The 25,961-nt window shown below is 37.7% G+C and overlaps 1 protein-coding gene across 1 annotated transcript in view; it reads right to left on the bottom strand.

The window, feature by feature from the left end:
- The window catches only part of dlgap2b (discs, large (Drosophila) homolog-associated protein 2b), a 186,379-nt gene that overhangs the window by 7,204 nt on the left and 153,214 nt on the right, over nucleotides 1–25,961 (bottom strand). The window contains exons 4-6 of the mRNA XM_067417278.1: nucleotides 22,892–23,106; nucleotides 9,773–9,929; nucleotides 8,011–8,230 (exon numbers count right to left, since the gene is read on the bottom strand). Coding sequence (XP_067273379.1) covers nucleotides 8,011–8,230; nucleotides 9,773–9,929; nucleotides 22,892–23,106 — 592 coding nt within the window. The remainder of the gene's footprint in view (nucleotides 1–8,010; nucleotides 8,231–9,772; nucleotides 9,930–22,891; nucleotides 23,107–25,961) is intronic.

Genomic DNA, 25,961 nt, shown 5'->3' with positions numbered 1-25,961 from the left:
GAAAGCGCACATATTACGGTATTTTGCTGGCAGTGAGAATGGACCAAATCTAGCGTCCCGGGAACAAATGCCGGGTCGCATTATCCGTGTATTTGCCGGAATCGCAGTGTGAAAGGGGCTATAGATAGAGTAGATTGAGTCCATCACATCCCAAAAGCTTAGTCAACATTTCATTCAGTAACATTAGGCAGTCTTGATTTATATACACTGTTTAATATTGGTGATCATGTTATTTTACATATGCATCTACAAGCATATGATATCACATGTTTCTTATTATTATTTTCCTGTTTTATTCAGGAGACTTTAGGGCTGCCCCTAGTTGACTAATCGTTAGTCGACTAGACGAGGCTTGGTCGTCTGTATTAGTCAGTTAATCGGAAAAAAAAATCTCCCACAGGAAGTGATGAATCCATGCAGGTTGTGACGAACAGGGGAAATCAACTAGCTAGTCATGACTGTTTCCTGAAACAGTGTTGTCGCAAATCTGTTGTTCAACCACGTTGGTTAATGTCATGCAGGTGATGGAGTAATAACTGCTTTTAGTAAATTATTTTGAGATCGAATTCATGGCACCTGAGGACTAATTCTTATTTTATAATTTTGCTTTATTTCCAGATTCAAATAGGTGTTCAAATTCAATGGGTGCCATTTTGTCAGGTTTTTAAAAGAGCACGTTCGACACGTGCACTCTTCAAAAAAAGTGCTTTAATTCTCTTGACGAGCTTAAAAGACATAAATTACATTTGTATATATTTGAAATGAAATATATAGATTGTACTAAATGTCAGATTGCTTATTTTTCTCAAGATAACTTATTAAGTCCACATGTCATGCAAACAAGAAAAATGCTTCTAGCCACAGGTCGAGATCTGTCGTTGCAATCACACAAGTTTGCGATGCTGTTTGCAAATGTTTATTGGAACTATGGGAAACACTGAGTGGTTGAACTATGATAACAACGGAACTTGCGACCATAGTTGACTAACGATGCTTTTGGGAAACGCACCCGATTGTAAACGGCAGGAAATCCCAAAAAATCAAAATCAAAACATTCGCCTATCATTCATCCTCAGATATGGCTTATCACTTGAAACATGTAAGCAGAAGCAACTATACAAGCCCACTCAGACTAATGTTAACCTAGGCCTAGATAAATGTGTTATTATAAGGCGCATATGTGTGTTTTTGTAGAGAGCGCGCTTACTGCATGATATAAAAAGGTGCCGGTGTGACTACTCGCATTTAATTTAAAATAATCTGTAATTTTTTCTCATACAGATACGAGTAATGCAAACTGTAGAGCAGGGGTTGGCAATTACAGTCCTAGAGGGCCACTGTATTGCAGAGTTTAGCTCCAACCCTAATCAAACATACCTGAACCAGCTAATCAATGACTTCAGGATTACTAGAAGGCTACAGACAGCTGAGCTTGACCAGGGTTTGAGCTAAACTCTGCAGGACAATGGTCTTCCAGGACTGGAATTGCCCACCCCTGCTGAAGAGGGTCTACTTTTATTTCTGTGAACTCACAATAACAACTTAAAGGCCCACTAAAGTGCTTTGGAACGCGCCGCATTATTCAATATGTTGACGTAATTTCTCCTAAAAACGTCTCCAGCGGTTAGCAGCTCCTCCCCTTTTTTGAAACAGCCAATAGCGTTTCGTTTAGGTGTCAGTTTGACTACTAGAGCCTTTCTGTTTGGTAAAGCCAGTTTCTTCTTACTGTTTATCATAATCTCCAAATCGTTTTGAAATACAGCCTTCTGTGCAGAATTCAAATGGGTCCGATATGTTTTGTTGTCTGCGGCAACTTGCGCATATGATCTGCACTGTGCTTTCTTGTCTGTGGTTTAAATTTAGACCAGACCCGCTGCTGCGGTGCGTGAAACCAACGTGAAAACAGACTTCATTCGCCTCAACTGAAAGCATATTTACACTGAATCGTTTCCTATCGCATATATAGTGCGCTGTGTCTTTCACCATGTAGAAGTTAGCCGCAACTTCAGCAGTGTAGGGGGCAGGCTTTAGATTCTTGAGAGCATTTTGATTGGACAGAAGATTTGACGAGAAAGTGAAGTCTGCGATGATGTCATCATAATCTGTCATTCGTTTTAACGGAAGTGAGAGACTAAGTTTTGAATGCTTATATCTCCTAAATGCAATTTTTGTCATTGTTTTGGAACACATTCATAACTTTAAGGCTAACAAAGTCATACTAAAAGCTAGAAAACTTCAATTTTGATTTTAGTGGACCTTTAACATTGTACTTTTGTAAAGTAATGAAAACGATCAGGATGCACTTTCTGGCGTGTCAGTCTCAGTGAACTTGAGCGTCCCAAAAATGAACTGAAACTTCTCACAGACATGGGAAATATATCTATAGAAAGCTAGAAATATTTACAGGATGATTTGATGTAATTGCATTCCTTTAGAAGTTTTATATGTTATGTCCATTATGTCAGTTTTACTCTTTGATGCATTATAATAAAAAATAAAGAAAGGTTGAAATATCTTCTTTTAAATGAACCAACTCAAGTGGAAAACAAATATTATCAGATTGTGTAATCATTATGAAAAATTCATTTAGGCACATCAACTACTGCGGAGATGACGAGTCAGCATTGTTGACTTAATCTCTGAAGCAAAGAAAACAGAAAACATTATCAATAAATTATTAAAATGTTTACAGTCTCCTGTTTTTCATGACACATTCATAATCATTACATTTACCGGTGTGCTGTGGCAAGCTTTATGCGTACGTTTGAGCGCTAATTAAAGACTCATTATTATGATTTATGGCTTATTAATATAAACATGCGTTTAGTTGACTAATTGCTTGAATTAACAACTACTTGTCAACTAGAAAAGCCGAGGGCAGTGGGCCTTTAGCCGAGGGAAGCTCTAGGAAATTCAGAAGATGCATATCCCCCCACCACATAACAGTGAAAACACAGAAAGCCGGAAATTTCCGTCTCTAGCAAGAAAGCATTTTATCACAAATTACAGAAATTTTAGTCAGTGACGGGGAAAGAGTGAATTAGAGTTGGAGCTAAACTCTGCAGGACAATTTGACACACCTGAGATATTTTATAAGACAGAAAATAAAAAGAGCGCTGGATGAGGTTGATACATTGTAGGAAGCAAAACATCTATTTTTCAAATGTCGCCTATTGTTTATCACCAACAAGAGGGGCTGTGCCCCAGTACTGATGAAAGGCTAGAAATGCCCGTGGTTTAATTAAAGTGTTCAGTTAAAAAAAAAAAAAAGAAAGAATTGAATGCCATTCATTGCAGTCGAGCACATTGTGTTGTCAGGGTGTTTTTTACTCACATACATTTAGCCTTCAGTTGTGTGTTTACACTGCCTTCTCACTAGCGTCATAGAACATCTAATCTGTTCAGCCTTTCCATCTCTTCACAGCATAACCATTAAAAACAATCTTTCAATGCTATTAACCAGCTTTTATCCACTTAACAAATCACAGAGCATTGTAGCAAATGTGGGGGATTTTAGTGTTTTTTTGTTTTGTGCAACAGAAAAGATGAAAAGGCAATAAAATGTCACGCAATCATTCAGGCAAGGAGATATGAACCCTATTGAATATGTTAAAAGCCCATCTATTGAGCTGATTGGACCATGTGGGGATTATAGGGGCGGGATTAAAAAGAAGCACAATCCAATAACGTCGTTAGGTCTTTGTGAGGGCTGCACCAGGCAGAGGCTGCAATCCCACTGTCCATCACAGCTGAAATCTTCCACACCAGCTCTTAATTCCAACCGCATTTTGCTGGCCACGTTTGTTCTTCAAGGATGCCATGGTTGGTATAAAAATTGAGAAAAATGTTAAAAGTGACCCAACCATGTTTTAATCATTCTAAGAAAACCTTTCTTTCTACTGTCATAAAAAAACAGCAAAATGTAAATGTTTAAAATAATTGCTTTTTCCATTCAGTCATTTACAGCAATTCAAGTTGTATTTACAGCATCTGTGATATGATGTCGATTACCACAGAATTGCAACCCATCCCTCAGTTTGTAAAAAGACACAAAACATGCATTTGCAATTACAGTCATACACTTACACTTACAGTAAACTTACTGAACACTTACTGTAAACATTATACATGCTAACATGAGACTAATGTTATAATTAAAATAATAATAATAATTCATAATTATATTTTTTAAAACCTTTTAGAATGTCTTGCCCCGTATACTTTTATTGTAAGTGCATGTCTTACTGTAAGGACATTTTTTGTTATATAGTCAAAACAATTATGTGGTAATCAACAGCATTATAACATAATAAAATAAAATAGGACAAAATAATGTAAAATAAATAAATAAATTAAAGTAAAATAAAATAGTAGTGAAATGCCTTTCATGGAAAAGCATTACTACTTTGGCAAACTGAACACTGGTTGTCCCTAATCTGACCTTTAGTTATGTGTCTTTCAAAGGACTAGTCCTGATTTAGTTGAGAAGGCAGTGCAAAAACACACATATCCATTGAAAGATGTATGCGTGTTGACATTATAATACCTGTGACAGGCATACCTCCAGCTGCTCTTTTCCCCTGGATCTCCTTCTTGTGATAGCCAATGAGGGGCCATGCCACCCTCCCTCCCTTTCCACCATCACAGAACACCCAACACATTATTTAATATTTCCCATCGATTTTAGCGGCAACTAAATTTAGCTTCATCTACTAGGTGAATCTATCGGGTATGCTTGATAACAATTATCTTATAGGTCAGTGCTTTTGAAGTGCTTTTTCTATCAACTATAGAACCAGAGAGCATCAATACCAGAGTTTAAGCAATTATTTAAGCTTTTAAAAGCTTTTAAAAGGTAAGAAAGCATCTTATAATTTAGCTTCTGACACATACACAAAGTATGGTTCTTTTTGTAAAACCAAAGTGGTCCTCCAGAGTGAAACAGGCTGGATGAAATCCTTTTGAGAAAATGGTTTTGTCCTACAGCCGGTTGACGTGAGCTGACAGGGATTGCGTACAGAGCCGTATGTGGTGAAAGCACTTCAGCAGAGTGAGACGGTGGGATTGGAGAGCTCTCCTTTCTCCTTAGAGTCTTCAGTATGTTGTCAGAATGAGTTTTTGACAGTATGAGGGTCCAATCAAATAAAACTCCAGTTTGAATAAACACAAAGCACCCCCACATTAAATGAAAAAAAAAAAAATGTCACTGGAGTGACCAAACAAATCATACAGACCAAATTAACATTTGGGTTTTAAAATGTAATCAACAAAAAAAAGAAAAAAAAAAAAAAACATTTTAGTCACAATATTTGACATCAGTTTGTGGTATTTCAATAGGGTTCATAGCTTTACTCCATGTGCACACCAAACACAGCAGGGGTGTTGGGAAGGGTGTAGAGACGGGCATTCTGCTTGCATAAAGAAACTGTGACACATGATGCACACTTTCTGATGAGTATGTGTTGCAAAAAACCTCTACACCTTCTTGAACTCATTTAGGCTGGGGAAAATTATACTTACGTTAGGATTAATGGTAAAACTGGATAAGGATAATAGGATTTGTTTTTGGCTCCCGTTTTTAAATTCATAGAGTGATTATTAAATCATAATACTCTAGCTAATTTAATTAGCACATTAACAAACCACTAAAATGTCTCCTCTGCGACAGAATTTCTCACATGAAATATTACAATGAAACCTGTAATCCTTAAATAAGTTTGATGAAACCTTAAATAGTTAAAATTCATATTTAATAAGTAGAGTTTTGTTCTAAAATAATAATAATTACTGCATGCTTAGTTTAGTATACAAAAATAATTATATCTAAATACAGCTGCTAACAACCACTAAGGGGCCAAGCACAAAAAAGGCAAAATTCATTCAAGCATGGTTGGGAGCATCAGACCAATTGCAACAATGAGTAGTTAAAGACATATTAAAATAATGTTAAAAATGGCTGAAAAATCCTAAATACATTCACTAATATGATTTAATGCTTTATCACTCATTACCTACTGACACAAAAAATCCATAACATTTTGCTGGCATGGTCTAAAGATGATACGATTACATTTTTAGTGAAAATCGGACCAACAGTCTAGGAGGAGTTCGAAAAAATTTATTTTTAAAGAAAATCAAAATGGCAGACAGGAAGTTTGGCTGACTATTGTAACAAATTATATTCTTTAAGGATAAATCCCTTGAGATCCATCATCTCGTTTTCAAGGGGGTCCTAAATGGCAAAAGTTGGTATATATTTTATCGGCATGACAAACAGAATCTATTAAAACTTGTTTAATTGCAATTGACTAATGTAATGGAAATTATTAATATTTTTGAAAATGTCATCATAACTTGATTACAAGGTGGCGCTGCCCCCAAATTTTTGAGTACCATCAGCATATCGGAAAACAATATTCTAATGCGTTCATAAAAATGGTCGATATATGAGAAAATTAGGTATTATCCAACTCTAGATGCTTCAGCCAATCTAAAGAGACCAGTGTGGCTTTTTGTGATTTTTTTGGCCAAACTAAACAAATTATAAGCAAAAAGTAAATATTTTTTATAACTCCTGACCACTAAGTGGCACTGCGGCAAAACTGTTGTCATAACACAAGCCATGTCAGGGAAAAATAGCCTCACATCCATTTCGTCATGCTCTTTGTTGTATTTGTTTGCACATTATTAGAGAGCGGTTCAAAAAATCAACTTGAATTACATACATTTTTGTCGGCATGGTCCGAAGATGGTCTGGTTCAAATTTCCTGAAAATCTAGGTCTAGGAGGTTTATCAGAAAATTCTAAATGGTGTAAAAAGTTTCATGAGGTCATAGGGTCCAAAATGTCTTAAATCAAGGAATCAGAGGGGGGGAATTGTTTCTAGCCCTTATGGTTCAAAGCTATTAGCATAAATATGAGTGCAACTTTGAACAGTTGAGTTAGAGCATACAAAATATGTTGTGGTTAAAGTCCACACTATCCTCTATCGGTGTGCCAAATTTCATAACTTTCCTGCAAGCAGTTTGACGGGAAGAAGATGAATGGCAACAATTACATTAGGAGACAGGCAACTTCTGTGCTTGGCCTCTAATAAACCGATTCAGTTTCATCAAAATAGCATGTCTTTAAACACAAATTAGCATTTAGTTTATATAAGATTGTGATATTTTGTTCTGGGAGAACTTAACTAACAACTGTATATGGTTCAAATTTAATGAATAACTATTTTTTAAGAAGAAGAATAAACATTATAACTAGACCCTAGTTTATAATGCAAATATTTTGATTTGTATTACTTTTATAGTACTTTTCTCTTTGAAGTATCATGAATTTCTTTCCACTCGCTAATGTAGATGTTTTATGCAACACATAATATCACAAAATTGTTTATGTAGTTCACAGTCATTGCTTTGTGCATTCAGGATTGAAACAGCCTTCTAAGTTAACTAAACTGAACCGAAACATTTATTTATTTTTCAACTACTAATCCATTTGCAGACTACAGAAGACAGAAAATACAGCCATTTAAAAAAAAATTAAAAATAAAGCCTGCCCAACCTTAACCTTACTATCTGTTCTGCATGAAAACACTTCCCCATGGTGTGTTGCATGCTCTGGACTAGTTAAAAAGCATGCTGAGTTGTGTCTTTAGGAGTGTGAAATGTCACATATTTACCTGCCTAAGTCCCTCTAACCCCCCATCTAGCCTCTCAATACCACCGGACCTAACCAATCAGAAACCCAGAAAAGGACGCATGACTCGTGCAAAGGGAATTGCAGGCAACCGTCTTTCAAAACTTGGGGAGCACAGACGCAGAAAAGCAAACACACACAACAGACAGGAGCCGACAGAAACAACATTCAAGTCAGTCATCTCTCAAGCACAAGGGAATCCCACTGTACATATGTAGGTATGCCAAAGTATGTAGTTCAGCATGTGCTGAATGTATGACGAGTATGTGCTCTAAGCCTTTTCTCTCTCAGGTGGGATTTGAGGCATACGGTTACCTGTTGTGGATCTGAGAGTTGAAGTGACAGTAGAAGATGTCATTGAAGGCAAGCAGTCGTCATCTTGGGAATACCCAGCCTGAATTGCACGCAGGTAACTGTGGCTTCGAGTGCGGAAAGAGCCGGGCAGGTCCAAGGCCTCCACGGCCTGGGATTCTACTTCGCTAAAAACGGACTCGCAAACTGACTCAAACTGGCCATTGACCTCAGTCTCACTCACCTGAGAGACAAAAACAGGAATAGCAGTCCTTAATTTTTCCTCTTCCTTTCTCTTTCTCACTTTGATTCTTCCCCTTTGCACAGTAAATATGAAGGAGTGTTAGCAGGAGGAATATACCACTGGCAATTTCCGACCTTGAACGTCTCAGTAGAATTATGTCAGAAAGCAACAAGATAAGAGAAAACATTTCAGGCTGTAATTGATAAATAAAGAAAATCAGATAGTTTGATGAACTTTCAGTGGGAAAATGACACAAACAGACAACAGCAGCAGACAGCAAGAAAGCTTGATGTGCAAAGATCTTCATAAACCGAGCAAGAGGAAAAGAGGACTAACTTTCCTAAATCAAACCAAATCAACATAATTCAGCAAAATTATATAAAACTTGTAAACTTCTATGTAACTTAAATTACTGCATGTCACCTTAGCACTACAACAGAGGTTTAAAATCTTACTATACACTAATTAAAAAAAGCATTTCTAAATATTTGAGAGTTAGCATGTTTCATAAAACATCTCAATTGTAACCTACTCCATCAATAAAACCCAATAAACAGCTACCTACCTAAAGCTCACATTAACTAACACCAGCACAGGTTAGCAGACCTTGACTTCAGCCTTCTGGTATCCTGCTTTAGCAATTGCTTATATTAATAGAATTTAGCATAGCTAACATCACAATTTAAAAATTGCCATATTGCCTCTCTAAACAAACATGATAAAAAATATGTTTTAAAATAAATATATCCAAATTCCTGTTGGGGAAATCAGGTCACAAGAGGTCATACAACCAGGTCAGCCACCTTAATCAAGCTGGGTATTGGAACATAGTTCATCAGCTCAATCTATTCCCCTCTAGTTTAGTCAAGATGGTCCCCCATCTATAACCAGGGAGACCAGATACTGTGTCTCATTGGCCCTGTCAATTGATAATTCTAAACCATTTATCAACCTGCATTTTGGAACATAATTAATCAACTCAACACATCCCCCAATCACTAAGAAAAGGAAACCTACCATTTCTAATAGGGTTGACCAAGATTACTTACTAGACCGTTCTCTGCCAGACCAGCTCGTAATTATAATGGTTAATCAAATACATTGTTTTTGAACATATTTATTCAGGCCAACCTGTTCCCCACTAGCTTAGCCAAGGTGGTCTACCAACACCAACCAGGTAGACCAAGATAAACTGTCAGGTTGTACTCGACCCCAGCTGGAAGTTCAGATGTTCAACCACCTAAACCACCTTGGACTTAATTTAGATCAGCAACTTACTAGTCAATAAGTCAACACCTTAAGCTGGTTTTAAGTGGAAAGCCCTTACTCGATCATTGATACTATGACTTAAAATAATATATAGTCTACAGGAAGTCTACTCTTCAGCTCGTCAGCTTAAGACACAATCTGAGAAAAAAGCAGGATATCTCAGACAAGAAGTACAGCTAAAGCCCTCTGCTTGAAACCACTTACTGTAAGTAGATTGTCCTTGCTTGTACCTGTGTGTCAGTGCCGTGTGTTGTTGCACGTGGTTGGACTCACCTGGCTGACACAGCTTGCCTGACTGAAGGTACTGACTGCACGCATGTAGCTCTGGTTTCTGGAGCGAAACTGTGGAGGGTTGAAGTTGGTTGATGGGTCCAGAGACACACTGGGGTGAGGACGCATATCTCTCGCTGTTTGCAAGTGGTAGCCCGAGCTAAATGGAGGGAACAACCAAAAACTAATGTAGCCAAAGAGTAGCCTACTCAAAATGTGATTTAAGGGTCACTCTGGAATGGTGAACTTTCTGCAAACTTCAAAAAATGATTTAAAATAAAGTGACTTAGTTAACAGCTTTACTCTTTACTGTTATGAACTCGAATGTGAGAAATTTTAAGTGTGCAAACCAGTAGGCTACAAAAAAAGCAGATAAACACAAAATTTAAGATGCAAGAAAAGTATTTCCAAAAAGGTGCTTAAGAAATACAGTATGGTTTGGATATGTTTATTAAACAATACAAAAAAGTTATTGCTTGGACTATAAATGATATGATAGCCTAAGCCAGAAAACCTGTAATGAAAAAAGACTTGTCATTATATTGATGCCTCATAACACACATTTTCGGTGCTTCTAGTCTCAGTTTAGAACCACAGACAGCAACTATCTGTCAGCAGAAAATGCCAGACAACCATATGGACAGGAGAGAAAGTGTGGAGAGAGTGAAAGAGAAATCGGATGACACTTTTGAAGCCTCTAATGCTTCCTCACTGCCAAGGCATCTCAAACATCAATAGCATTCCCTAGCATCCTCGATTCTCTAATCAGCAGCTAATGTGTGAATTCTCAACTGCTTTCATAAGAACATGAAAAGAAAAATAAGCTTCATCTGAAATCCTTTATCCTTAAAAGTGAAGTATGCCATTTCTGGGGCACTAGAATCACCAAACATAATTATAAAAAATAATGACTGTTTTCAAAAAAAGTTTTTACTTACTGCTATTGGTTGGACAAACACATTCCGCTCTCAAATGAACATCACTGATTGAGCCACTCTTGCTATGTTGGCTGTTTGGGATGCTAAAACTAACTTTTCAGGAAATCAGCTTTTAAATGGTTAACAAATGGTCAATGAAAGGGTCAGGTCACCCACAAATTAAAATGTTGTCATTACTTACTACTCACAACATTATTCATTACTCATGTTGTTTCAAACCCATAAGACTTTCATCTTTTTGTCTTCGGAATACAAATAAAGATATTTCTAATGAAATCGGAGAACATTCTGTCCATCCATCAACAGCAACTACCGACTTTCAATGCATGTTTTATGTACAAAATGCAATGCTCCTCTCTTAGGGTGCGTTCACACTTGTCATGTTTGGTTCGATTAAAACGAACCCTGGTGCGGTTGCTCGGTTAGTGCGGTTCATTTGAACATATGTGAATGCTGCCACCCGAACTCTGGTGCGCACCAAACAAGCGGACAGAGACCGCTAAAAAGATGGGTCTCGGTCCGCTTCCAAACGAACTCTGGTGCGGTTCGATTGATATATGAACGCAACACGGACCAAAGACATGTAAACGGACCAAAAACCGGACGTATAATGTCACAAGATGCTACGCATAATGCAGCTGATTTGACGACGCAGAAAGATCGGTGTACGTTATCCAAAATGAGTAACTTTAACGTTAGAGGGCAAACATAGAGCAACGAGGAAGAGCCTCATCAATATTTGGTCTGACGAGCATGTTTCGAAAATGCTAGAAAAAACACACAAAAAGCATACCTGGCTCTTCTCATCAAAGTTCCTGTGTTGCCCATTATTAGCAGGTACAGACGACAGAACGGCCGTCTCTGCACAACGGAGGATATCCTGCTGCTGTTTTGAATGTTTTGAACATTTTATGAGCTCTTCATGAGTTCTCAGCGGGTAAAAATAATGCCACATGTACACGCATAAAATGATCGCGTTTAATCCAGCACACAGCGTTGTTTTAAACATTTCATGAGCTCTTCATGAGTTCTCTGGTAAAAAATAATGCCATATGTGTTACACGCATAAAATGATCGCGTTTAATCCAGCACACAGCGTTGTTTTGAATGTTGTGAACATTTCATGAGCTCTTCATGAGTTCTCTGGTAAAAAATAATGCCATATGTACACGCATAAAATGCCCGCGCGTGTAATCCGCACACAGCATTGTTTTGAATGTTCTGTAAGCGAGCTTCTACGTCATATAAACCGACCAATCAGGTTGTGAGCGTCTCCCTGTGCCTTTGGTTCGGTAACTTTAGGTTCGCTGTTAAAAATGCCCGTGTGAACGCTAAGCGGACCAGGACTATTATGTTTGTTTTTGTTTTTTGGTCCGGACCAAACTAACCAAACGAACCGAACTACAAGTGTGAACGCACCCTAAAACTCTTGAAGTGTTTATGTTTTCACATACTTTTTTTTTTTAGGGTGAACTAACCCTTTAATGATTAAACTCCTCCCAGCCAACGTAATGCAACCCAATTATACTAAATTAACCAAAATTCAAAAATCAGCTTGCCACACAAGTTATCTCACATGATATATAAGACAAAGATTTAATAAGAACTCAAGAAGGAAATGGCCAGAAATGAAATCTCTGCTGCACATTTATGAAAACCACAACAATACATAATGAGCAGAGGTTTAGCAAATTACTTGAGCATTTAACAATCAAAAAAACCTTTTAAAGGTAGGCAAATGCGTTAGAAAGGCAGTCAATGAAATCATGTGGGCGTATGTGTATTTTAATAACATGTATAGAAAGAAATGGAGATCATGGCGCAGTGCGAGAATGTAATAAAACAGAAGCTGTGATTTGAGTCTGTAATAATCTGTAATAATAGACATTACTTCCCTAGTTGTTAGCTGATTAATTAGGCTGAATTTACTGAAACAGAGAAAGTAACATGATATTGTTGCTTTACTTTGATATACCTAAACCATATAAGAAAGAGCTACAACCAACAGACTTGAGTCTTTTAAAGGTCAGTGGTTAATCCTAGGGTTAGAGTGGCCTGTGAACCACACGCACCCTAGCGGCAGCAAATCTAATTTGAGTGTCGTCTAGAAACTATCCATAGACTTGTGAGCTGGAAAAAACAAACTCTGGTCAGGCCAATCACATTGTGAATAGAGTCGGTGGGTGGGCTTAACATAAAGACAGCAGAGTTGCAGAGGTTCCACGTGCTACTTGTAAACAGAGAAGCTGGTGAACGGCTAAGCTTTGGCCGCCTCTTTGGAAGACTTGGAGTTAAGCTTTTCTTTGACAAAAGAACAAAGAACTGCACTGAAATCATTCTTAAGAAGGGTAGATGTGTTAGGAGTTTTGTCGACCGGATATGGCGAAAGTTTAATTATTAGCTCTGCTTCACGTTGCTCTGGTTGGTTTGAGTGCTATCCAATTGCGTGCAGAGGGAATTTGAAAGACAACCATTTATCCCGCCCCTCAGATTGAGCCCTGTCAATGGTGAGTTCCCAGAAACAACATATTGATATGGGTCTGGCTTTTCATGCTACTGTTAACCAGCAAAAAGGGAAATATTAGTTTATTCTAAAATGAAACTATTAAATATTGATTTTTATTAATTATCCAATTGCGGGTAATGGGTAACTGACATGGTTACTGAATCTTTTTTTCTTGCTTAAAAAAAGTGTTCGCTCAAAACCAAAAATGTAAAATGTATGTATTTTACTGTGTCATCAACAGCTATACGAACCCCATCTTATGGGTTTCTGAGTGTGTTTAGGGTTTCATAGATCTTTTAGGCAAAATAGTTTATGACACCTGTAATTCAGGCACCCTTTAGTACTTGTGGACACGCCCCATGTGACATCATGGAATGCCGTTTGCTAATAATTATTGCCATTTGTTAATATTTGCCAATTATCACACCATAATGTAGCATAAATATATACTTTATATTTTTTCGTCAGGTTTGAATATGAAAAAAATAAAGAGTAGTCATTTTCTTTACCTCATTACAATAAAAGCTTAATCATCTGATTACAGTAAAGCATTACTTCATAACACATTAAACCAAACACTGCAGGCCTTACTGTTTATTGTTTATTAAACCAGGGAGACAATAGTGCTATTAGATTTCCTAAAATACAATCAACAAACTCTGATCTGATCATGTCGTCTTTGATATTCTTATGTGAATGACAACATTAAAAAAAACATTTTAGTTCCGTAATATTTTAGATGTTCCTAGCATGAAAATTCTGTATTCTTTTGCAGACTACATTTAATTTCATACCAGCAGAAGGCTACTATCACTTTTCTAGTTTTAAAGTGCACAGAAAAATGACTGATGTATATTTGAAAAGCAGAGCTGTGAATGACAGCTGGTCAGGCTCTGTGAATCTCTCTGGAAAACCCAGACAAGATGCTGTTTGATGTTTCTTTTGGGTGGTTGCCAGGGAGTTGCTATGTGGTTGTTAAAGCATTCTGGTTTGCTAGAGTGCTCTGGCTGGTCCAGTCCCATTTTGAAAATCTCAGGCTACTTTTGTATACACTACTAACATTTTTTTTTAAAATTTATTTATTTTTATAGTAAAATATTTTATCTATTTAATGTTAAAATGTTTTCAATGCTTAAAGTATCTTATGCTCACCAAAACTGCATTTATTAAATTAAAAATTAAAAACTGTAAAAACAGTAGTATTGTGAAATGTCATTACAATTTAAAATAACAATTTTCTGTCTTTTGTCTGTAATGCAAAGATGCTTTTAAAGAATTTTGTTGCGATTAACACAAATTTCAAAGTCTTTTGTTACTTTATTTAACACATGGATGACAAACTTTTAGTCTCTCAAGACAAGTGTGTGAAGTAATCTAATATCCCCATCCACTATTGTTAAGGTCTTTATCGTCCTGACCATATTTAACTTGTCTGGTTGTTTTATTGGCTGCATTTCATTGTATGGAATTAAATGGTGACATAGTCATCAAGCTTTGATGAGTTTAGATGTCTTTGACGAACAAGGGAAGACCCCAGAGGGGGGAAGATTGCGGTAGCCTGGCAACTTCTGCCCAATGTCTCTCAGTGGGTTATGAATACTGTAACAAGTGGTTACAGAAATCAGTTTGCTTCCTGTCCACCTTGTTTACAAAGTATTGTAGCAATGAAAGTGCACCTGAAGGAGAGGTGTTATTTTTAGAATATGAGCGGTGCACTCATATTGTCGAAACGAGCTCTAGTAAATGTACCCCTCCCAGAAATAGGCAGCGTTCTACAGTCTATTTTACAATACCCAAAATGGACGGTGGCTGTGTTCCAGTTTAGATCTACTAGACCTGAACCACACTCTTTGGATGTACAGGTTAAGCATGCTAACCGACAAACTTCAAGGACTGGTTTGTGACTATAGATCTGAAAGATGCATATTTCACATTGAAATTTTGCAAGAACATGAAGTTTCCCAGGTTTGCTTTTGGGGGATGAAGCATGCTAATATTGAGTACATTTTCCCATGCACATACTGTTCCCATGCACATTTACCAAGTGCTTGGCTGTTCCTCTGCGACTCCAGGGTATATGTGTATTCAATTATATTGACAGCTGGTTACTAGTAGCCGAGTCGAAGGGTCAAGATGTTGTGCCCACTCACACAAAGTGTTTGGAAAGGTTGAAGCCAGCATAATTCCAATGGGCCTACTCCACGGGACCATTCCAGTTCTGGCTCAAGAACAGAGGTTTCCACACTCTCTATCATTCTGCCAGAGTTGTAAAGGGTCACACGCCACTAGCTACATGCTCTTCAGCTCTAGAAGATGCCAGTGTTCCTCAGCAGAGGCCTGGCACTAGGGGTGTGTTGCCGTCGCAAGTCTCTGTTGTCGGATGCCTCTCTCATAGGCCAGGGTGCAGTTCTCGATGGCCGACCAATCCGTGACTTTTGGGGGTAGCATCATTCCTCATGGTACATAAATTGACTTGAGATGAGAACAGACTTTTTTTTAGAGTTAAAACACTTCCTTCCACTATTGAGGGGCTATGTGTTGGTCAACATTACAGTAGTATCTTACATCAATCCCTAGGACAGACTGAGTTCATGAACCTTTTTCAGGTATGCCAGTAGACCCTGCTCTGGGCAGAAAACAAATCTCCAAAAGGCAGTTTACATTCCAAGGGCGAGCAAACCTGGGGCATACATTATGTCAAAGCAGGAGCTGTGTGCAAGGGAATGGTGACTAGGGTTTGCTGGGACTGAGTCCACCTTCTTCTAGTCGCTCCGTTCTGGATCTCCCAAGTGTAGTTCTCAGAACCTGATATCTCTCATACACAGAGAGATCTTCTTTCTCAAGTACAAGGAACAGACTACCACCCCAAGCAAGAGATCTGCAAACTTTGTGTCTGGCCCCTGAGGAATACCATCTCATTGATCCTGGTCTCCAAACCAAGGTTGTTGAGACTATTTTTTTGTTCTAGAGCCCTTTCCACTGGAAGCTGTATGCCCTAAAATGGCGACTCTTTAGAACAAGGATGAGCATAGTGCCACCTAAACCCGGTCAACTGCCCTGTTGGTTCAGTGATGGAGTTCCTTCAAGAACACATTTAAACAGGTTTGACCCCAGCTACACTAAAGGTCCATGTTGCCATCATTTCAGCTAGCCACAGACCTTAAGATAGCTTCTGTTTGGAGTCACCCAGAGGCCTGTCTGCTGGTTATGAGTTCCTTCCTGGTACCTAGCATTGGTCCTGGAAGCATTAGCAGAAGCCCCATTTGAGCCTTTGGAGTCGGATTGTGAAAAATTCTTAAAGTGGCTTTCTAACTAGTATTTACTTTGAATTGAAGAGAGTATGAGACTTGCAGGCCCTATCACTAGCTGCTTTCTGCTAAGACATTTCTCCAGGTGACAATGTTTTAGAGTAGCATGGCTGGTCAGCCAGTGGTTTTGCAGGCTTTCTTCCCTCTACCTCATTAGATACAGAGCAAGAAAGTCTGCTCCTCTTATGCCCATGTTATAATTTTCCACCGCTCAAGGCAGTGGTGTAATTACTCTCAGCTTCTTTAAGTATTCTTAGTACTTCTCACATCGGACCACTAGCATGATCTCCCTCTCCTATTAGGCATGCGGAATGGCTTTGCAACTAGGGGTTAGGGTCCACTCTAATAGGAGTGTTGCGTCTACCAACGATTTTGCTAGGTGTGCACCCTTCTAAGATGTTTGTGCTGCAGCAGGATAGTCCTCTCCACACACATTCATCAGGTTTTATAGTATGGATACATATGAAATCCAAAGGTCTCAAGTCCTCCAAGGTTGATCCTTCTCAGTCTGCGATAGGCATGTGCTGATATCAATTTTTCATGTTGCGATTAATTGCTGAAGTTTTATCACAATATACGATATTATCACGATATTGAAATAAGTTGCAAAAAAAGTATTGCTATAGCATAACATCTTTAAGAACTATTTTTGTAAGAACAAAAATAACTGAATGTTTAAATACAATAATGCACCAAAAATATATATAGCTCTGGAAAAAAAATTAAGAGACCACTTAACACTTAAAATCAATGAGAAATCAATGTTAAGTGGTCTCTTGATTTTTTTCAGAGCTGTAAAAATACAATTTTCAAACAGATTAAAGTGCAAAAGAATTAGGCTATAAAGAACAACAGGTAGGCGTACAAATTACAATAAGGTCTCAATATTTAATGCATTAACTAAAATTGAGCAATAGCTACATTTGGTACAGAAAGTATAATGTTTTTGGTAATGTTAGTTAAGAAATACTGATCATTGTTAGTTTTATCTTAGGTCCATTAAAAAAGTTATTTTGATTTTAATGTTATTAAACAGTAACTAAGAAATTAACATTACTTAGAATGATTAATTCTTTATAAGTATTTTTCATTGTCAGTTTGGTAATAATGAATTAACATGTTAACTAATGAACTCGTATGTCTCAAAGTTTTACTGAACAATAACAAATAATTAGAACAGTTCTAATCATTAGGGCATGTTGTAGTCCAGATTAAAATATAAAAATGTTTAAATTTGAAAATAAATAGCCTATTAAGTCTTTAAGTATTAAGTATTCGGTGCTGTGATGAACAACATTAAGATTACAAAAAAACGAATGGCTGTTTTAAAAACTACACAGGTTTTTTGTTTGTTTGCGGGTTTCCGGGGTAACCGCGGCATTCTGCAGTTCATCAGCGCCCTCTGCTGTCACTGAGCGGCACTTCAGCAGCGCGGCTCCTTCACTCGTTCATGCGCGTCTCATTTACACCTGAGCGCTTCCCTTTGACGCAGAATACAGCGGTGTTGATCATTTATATGGTTGATGGGCAAAGTATTCTTGAGTGCATTATAAAAAAATATATAAATTGTTAACGATATTTTAAAGTCCCCACGATAACAATATCGTGCATATTCATTATCGTGATAAATCGCATTATTGAAAATCGGCACATGTATCCACAACTTTCCTGAACTCTGACCTTTCCTATGATGGCGATGGCAACGTAGAACACGCCGGTAACAAACTTCCGGTTTACATTAGTCTGTACTGTTATCAGCTAAACGCTTGGTTGTATTATCAGGATTCAGGAGTAGATTTTTACAACAACGCTTCAGGCAAAATGATCACATGTCCCAGATGGTCGCATGGATCTGACTATCTTACTAATATCTGTAGCATTAAGCGATTCACCTGAGTTATGCGGTGCACACATTTTGCCACTGTGTGGTAGGCCAGCTTGGCTGTTCCTATGATCCACGCAAGAGTTACCTTCCGTCAATGCGCCTGTAAATCGATTTTATTTTATTATAAATAAAGGTGACTCGAACACATTGTGCGTCTCAATTGGCTCCCTAGTTCAGTTGTAAGGGCACTGATCAGTGCCCTGACTAGTGAACTAGGGAGCCGATTGAGACGCAGGGAATATCTTGCCGCCCGCATCCGCATTCACCCATCAAATATTATCCCGCGTCGCACTCGGTTGTGCTGGGTCCCGCTGGAGTGCAGGTCTATATTTGGAAGGTAACGTTAGGCTGAGAGCAGTCTTGATTAAATCTGTAAAATATTGAAAACAATAAGCATACCCCTTACAAAAATTATACAGTTGTACTGCAGTATTTTAAATAGGTTAAACTAATATATAAACTCAATAATTAAATTTACAGCAATGAAATGTTAATTTTTATTACAATGCACTTAAATTAATTAAAGCTCATGCATCTATTTTCATGTTGATTAAAAAAAAAAAGTCTACTGACAATGTCTGACATGATTTCAACAATTACAAATATTAAAATATAAATATTACTTCTAATATTTGAGTTTATTTGAAGCTCGTTGGGCACTGAATGGGTGCGTATGGTTCTAGGCAACATGTCAAACGGGTCCGTTTATGTTGCATGGTTTATGGAAGCAAGTAGGTTTCTGAGGTGAGAGACCCAGGCGCTCAGCGCTCATCAACCCCAGCGAGAGCAGCCTTAACTCGGCTAGTCCTTCTGACGACTGCCGCTGCCTGGCAGAAGCCCCTCCCATGGCGCAAATTCGCGTCTGTTGTGTACTGAATGAAGCGAATGGAGTCAAAATGTTCACGTGTCCCTGTTCGCGCGAATAGCGCTATTTATTCGCGTCACTCGCGTCTGGTGTGAACGCTGCATAACTGTTATGTGTGCTAAACCGGAACTGAGATACCGTCAACCGGAAGTATCGAGTGTCATGGCGACGCCCACTAAGACTCGCAGGAAAGTTGTGGATAGTCTGCGCTCAACAGCTGTCTGTGCAGTCACACAGCCTTGTGGGGCAGGTATTGTCCAGTGACATGGTGATGTTGGTATTAAAGTTCCCATAGTGTCAAGCCATGATGCAGTGTTGAATTCTACTGTGTACAATGGGTGCGTTTACATGCACACCAGTAAGCTGATCAAAAAAGTCAGCTTATTGAAATAATCAGTTTTACCCGTTTACATGCAAACCAGTAAACTGACAATGCAAGTAAACCGCGTTTACATGACTTTATTAATAAACCGGTTTATTTCCGTGTAGTGACGTCAAAAATAATAATGTCCGTATCTGACTCAGAGTTTTTTAAATGTTACGTTAGTTGTGATTTTAAATAAAGCGTGCGTCTTGTCAGCGGAAGATTTACGGCTCATATTATCCCTCATGCAGCGTTTTGACTGAACCTTTTCTACTTCTAAAGCATGAGATGAGAATAAAACATCTTTACAATTTTCTGGGTCTTAAAAGAGCCTGCGTTTGTGATATATGTCCTTATTTCATGCAAAACGCTAGCTCGCTCTGTCTGGATGCGTTTAAATCTGCTCTGAGTTTGCGTTTTTGTCACCTATCACACATGCGCACTTCAATAAGCCGACAGAAAGCAGGTTAATGCGTTTACATGCAGCGCAAATTCAGGGTAAGAGCTAAGAGGCAAAAAACTTCCTGTCCCGACCGGTTTATGCTTACGCCGTTTATGACCTTACTCTGATGAAAGAAAACGTGTTACCACGTTTACATGACCATGTACATTATCGGCTTATTAGGCATAATCGGCTTAAGAACGTGCATGTAAACGCACCCAATGACTGCCAAATTACTTGTCTGGCATGCATAATTTCAAGTCACATTCATTTATATAGCGCTTTTTACAATACATATTGCTTTTTCAGTGATAATAGGAAATTAATTTTGTTTTTGAGGAAAAGTTTTTGATTAATTTCTGTTGTAAAAACTGATAAGTTTTGTTAATTTGGTGCCATTTAAACAACACCATCTTCAAACAAAACAGAAAACCCCCAATACATTTTGGACCCCATCCATACAGCAACATTTTCTTGTGGCCAGAGAACGCAAATCATGAAATAGCTTTGAAACTATACCATCACCATCCCCACGCAAACCCCATAAAAAAGTGAAACTGTGAAAATGGCGACGGCATGTAAGCAAACATTACGTGTTCAGCCTATTGGCAAGCGTGTTTGAATACGTATGTGAATATGTGTTTTTATCTGTATAGAGGGGAAGTGAAGGAGGCCTTCACACGGGAGAGTCTAGTTGACACGGTCTCTGCTGACACTTCAGAAATGCGTTGGTCGTGTCTAGGAGAAGGTCCACCATCTGATCTGGATCCGGCAGCCTACAGTAAACCTCGGGATTAACAGAGACGCTAACAAAAGGGTAGATGCCCTTCTTTTTATGATGTAACGAGTACATCAAGTGTTATGGAAAGTGTTCCCAGTTCCGGCTGACCTAGTTAATGCAGCCTAAAATAATCATTCAACCGATTTGAATAATAGAAATTGATAATGTTCTATTTATATCAGAATTACTGTTGTCAAAGTGATAGAGAATTAGCATATAGTTTAAGATTGGCGCTATGGTTCTGTTCTGGGCAAGAACTCCCTGCATACAGCCTAGCCTGTATGCAGGGATACATATGCAGGGCTGTATGCAGGGATACTCCCTGCATACAGCCCCCCCAGAAGCAATGATGTATTGCAGATAGCATTAATGTCAATATTAAAAAATATTGTGTGTTGCCAATATTTGAAGACACTCAAAAATGCCGATGACAACACAGTAAGTTAATTAAAGCAGATGTCAAAAGAAGCATATGAGGCATGTACTATATCAAAAGCATATGGAGGTATGATGTACAAAGCACATAATCTGTTTACAAAACAGTCCCACCACTCCCTATTGTACTTCATATTTCAAAGCATCCAGAGTCCAAACTGATCCACCAGGACCACAAAAAAAGTTTCAACAATACCTGAGGTACAAACATCATATGCTAACATCATGGACAATCACACCACACAAGATGACAAATCACCCTCATTCAATTCAACAGTCATACACTGTGACCATTTAGGGTTGTAAAGTACTTAAATAATTGTGTTTTGTTAAACGTACAGTATATTCACAGTACTGTGCATAAGTTTATATATTTTGCTATAGTGTGTCAGTAGGAAATATCAGCGTACATTTCCAAACTTTCCTTTTGCTATTAATTGTAATAATCCAGCAAGATTTTTATATGTACAAGGAGTCTGACAACAGCCTGTTTGCTCCATACGAAGAACGATCTAACCATCATTGAGTCCATCAATTATTACATGAAGAAACTGAGTAAACTGAGACAGACTAAATCCAGAAGAACTGCAGCATTTTCTCCAAGACACTTGAAAAAAACTATGTAAAAAGTTGTAGGCACCTGTAAAGCGAGAATGCTTTCAAAAATAATGTCATGAATAGATTTTATTTATCAATTAACTTCTATTAACTAAATGAAACCAATATTTGGTGTGACCACCCTTTGCGTTTATAACAGCCTTTGCCCTAGGTACACTTGCACATCGTTTTTTATGTAGCTTTGTAGGATTCTTCAAGCGCCTTGGAGACGTTGCAGCAGTTCTTCTGGATTTAGTCAGTCTCAGTTTTTCTGTTTCTTCATGTAATTCTTTCTAATTTCTATTTAGAATTGGGGGGGGGGGGGTAATAATTATAATTGATAATAATTTTGGTTAGATACATTCACTTTTAATCGATTTTGACATGGTGTATATACTTTAACAGGGTTCATCAAAAAATTAACATTTTGTAATCACACCCCTCATGTCCATCCAAACCAGTACAATAAACTGTTTTTGGTCATGCAATAACTAATTTTTTTATTATTTTTATTATTAATGTATGGACAAAAAAATAAACCGACATTTTTTAAAATATCTTTTTTTTTTTCTTTTCATAAAAGAAAGTCATAAAGGGGTTGGGATGACATGAGATTAGGTAAATGATGACAAGTTATTAGTAAAAACTATAACTTCTCCTGTACGCTCTAAAATAAAATTTACATAACTATAATAGTTATTACAGGCCACATTAGCTGAGTTGACTACACTAGAATATGGTCTAGTGCAAATAAGACAATTTCGAACATACAGTACACAATTTCTCTACACATTAATAATGTTCTGTACTGAACCCATCAGACACCACAACATCTACACTTAAAACCACTGCAAACACACCTTGGAGAGATCACGCTTCTAAAACCGAGAAGAAGAAAAAAGATAGATAAGGCAGAAGGATAAACAACAGGCAGGCAGTCAGTCAGTCAGTGGGTAATGCACTGTTGAAAATGAAAACAGTAAAGATCTAATCAGACTTACCTTTGGGTGTCTATATGTGGCCTCTGCAAGGCTGATTTGAGGACAAGGGCATCGGACCGCACAGTCTTCTGAGGTGACGTCTTGGGGCTGGTGTCAGACTCACCACTATCATCATCTCCCATGGCTTTGACGTAACTACTGCTCCGCATCCGACGACATGGAATCTCCTCCTCCTTCTCAATCCCTGGATAACCCCCCCACTCATCCTGAGGCACCTACAGATAAACAAACACACACCATCAAAGCCTGTACTCTCGCACACAGAGCGAGAGGATACCGCACCTTTCATCACACATCACGTCAAGCTGTTTGTTAAACCCACCAGCTGCATCCATCAGAATTAGCCAGGAATTCCAGGAACTCCCAGAACTCCCAGTTTATTATTGGCAAGTATAAAAAAATATATTTTATGTACCATTTTATGTATTTCTTTTATATATATATATATAATGTATGCTAAAATTGTAGTTAAATGTAGCAATAAACATTTTATTTTAAATGTTTAAAAAACATTAAAATTGTAAGTAATTGGCGAATGGATTAATAAAATCAGTTTAAATGTTGCTTTTAAAACAAACTAATGTTATTTTATTTTTATATTTAATGTCTTAGTACACAGTTACCATCAGACACCTGTTGGTATAGATAGGTGTGTAGGACGAAGGATAACCAAATCCAAATATCTCAACAAACAAAAGGAAAACATTGCTAATAAAAAGTTTTTCATTTTAAACATGGAAGAAAAAAAAGCTGTTTAAAATGCATTTATACTCTGCGCCAAAACAATATGACCAGTCACAGGTGAAGCGAATATCCTAACATCCCCTAACAAGGCCACGGGCTCTTTTTTTCACAAGGATATTCAATAAACAAAAGTTTTCATAAACAAAACTTTGCCTGTGTTTAGTTTATGTCACTTCTTCGTTGTCTGAAACAAGCATCCTTTGTACTAAAATACCCCAAAAACTAAGATTCAAATTCCTATTTTTCAATTAAAACTAGGGTATACGCAACTTCGGAGAGGCTAGCAATAGCAAACTGGCTTTGAATGCATGAGATCATCCTCCTTCAGAGTGCCTTCAAAGCCACGCCTCACATGAACGTACACTAGAGCAGAGTCTGCAATGCGACATGAGAGACGGCGTTAAAGGATTAGTTCACTTCAAAATAAAAAACAAAATCCTGATATTTTTCTTCCCCGTCCTCATCTCATCCAAGGTGTCTATGTCTTTCTTCTTCAGTTGAAAAGAAATTACTTTTTTTGAGGAAAACATTTCAGGATTTTTCTACACATTATAGACTTCTATAGCAACCAAAATGATAAAGGTCTAAATAAATGCAGTTTCGAAGGGCTTCGAAAGGCTTTAAAGGCTCTGCGCGATCCCAGACGAGGAATAGGGTATTATCTAGCGAAACCATGTAAAAAAAACAAAACAAAAAAAAAAGACTTTTTAACCTAAATTGCTAATATTGCGTTGCTCTGTGGCTTGCCGCTTGCGGTACTTCCACCTATGTTGTCTAGCACGACCAATCTGGAGTGATTACGCAATCAGTGGCGAGCCGCAGAGCAGCGCAAGATCAGAAATTTAGGGTAAAAAGTATATACTTTAATTTTTTTTTTTTTTAAATGCTGATGGTTTTGGTAGATAAGACCCTATTCATCTTGGATCAGACAGAGCCTCTGAAGCCCTTCAAATCTCTTTGAAACTCCATTGATTTAGACTTTCAACGTTTTGGTTGCTATTCTATAATGTGGAGAAAAATCCTGCAATGTTTTCCTCAAAAAACATAATTTCTTTTCTTGGATGAGATAGGGGTGAGTAAATTATCAGTAAATTTGCATTTTGAAGTGAACTAATCCTTACTTCTGTCTGAAAGCACATGCTATTAGAATAATGAACGTAAACAACTGTTACTTGTACCATCTGACTGCTGCCACAGAAACGCATAATTTCGAGTCTGATGGTGTGTGCAGCTTTGCGTAGAACACAGGTTGCCATCTCTTAATAACGATTATGAAATGACGTGAACGCAGCATAAGCTCATGGTTTTGGTTCAGTATGGAAATACAGGTAAAACATCATATTATTGCATTCAGACTGAATATAATGATTGGACGAACATTTTTTTGGTCCCAAGACAGAAGATATATATAGCTGTCATGCTGGGTTGCAGAAGGATGACGATCGAAACATTTTCTGATCCTGTTCCCACTCTCTCTCACTCTGTTATTTACTGTGTTTATGTGTTTTTCTCATTACTTTTCCCTAAATAAAAATGTCTAAAGGTAAGAACGCAAACTGCTACTGTAGCTCACAGCTCTTTTTAAATGTTATTTCCTGTCCATAAACAGTTCCCTAACATAAAATATGATTTAAAGCAGAACACTGGTAGGCTATAGCAAAATGACTGTAAATTCAAGCTTATTGGCAGTAATTCTGCAGTGAGAAAAAATAGGTCAGCTAACCTAAAGACCTCTTAACCTTAAAAAAGAGAATCTCGTATCTGAACACTGCATTTGTTAACACCTCCAGTTTTGTTTTCAAGGGATATTGTTAAAAATGTGTGTAGGATGTAGCCATAGCAACCACACATGAATAAACATTAACACAGAATGCTATGTAACAGTGCAGCTAAGACTTCAGATTAGAACTAGAGATTGTTTATACCGGAGGCAATCAGAGCAATTTTCCAAAAAGGAAAAAAACAGCGAGAACTCCATTAAATGCCATTCAACAAGAGATATATGGTGGAAAAAAATATGTTTGTGAAATCTTTGAGAATAACTGATTGTCTCCATTGATTAAGCTACTCATAAACTCTGATCTTCCTCTACAGTTAGAAACCAAAATAATATGCCTAAACTAATAATACATAAAAACAGCTTCACAGTTAATACATAAACCTTGGTTTCCAAAAAATCTGGTCTTCTTAATAAAGAGCAGTTAGTGTGAATCATGCCTCAATCCTAAAACCCATTAAAGAGATGGGGGAAAAAGGTCTATACGACCTAGGTGTTCATGAATTCACTTTAAGCGACCCAGTCTACAAACGCAGACAATTTTGGACT

This window comes from Pseudorasbora parva, chromosome 15, assembly GCF_024679245.1.
Source record: "Pseudorasbora parva isolate DD20220531a chromosome 15, ASM2467924v1, whole genome shotgun sequence".
NCBI classification, from domain to species: Eukaryota; Metazoa; Chordata; class Actinopteri; order Cypriniformes; family Gobionidae; genus Pseudorasbora; species Pseudorasbora parva.
This window is presented reverse-complemented; position numbering and strand designations above follow the sequence as displayed.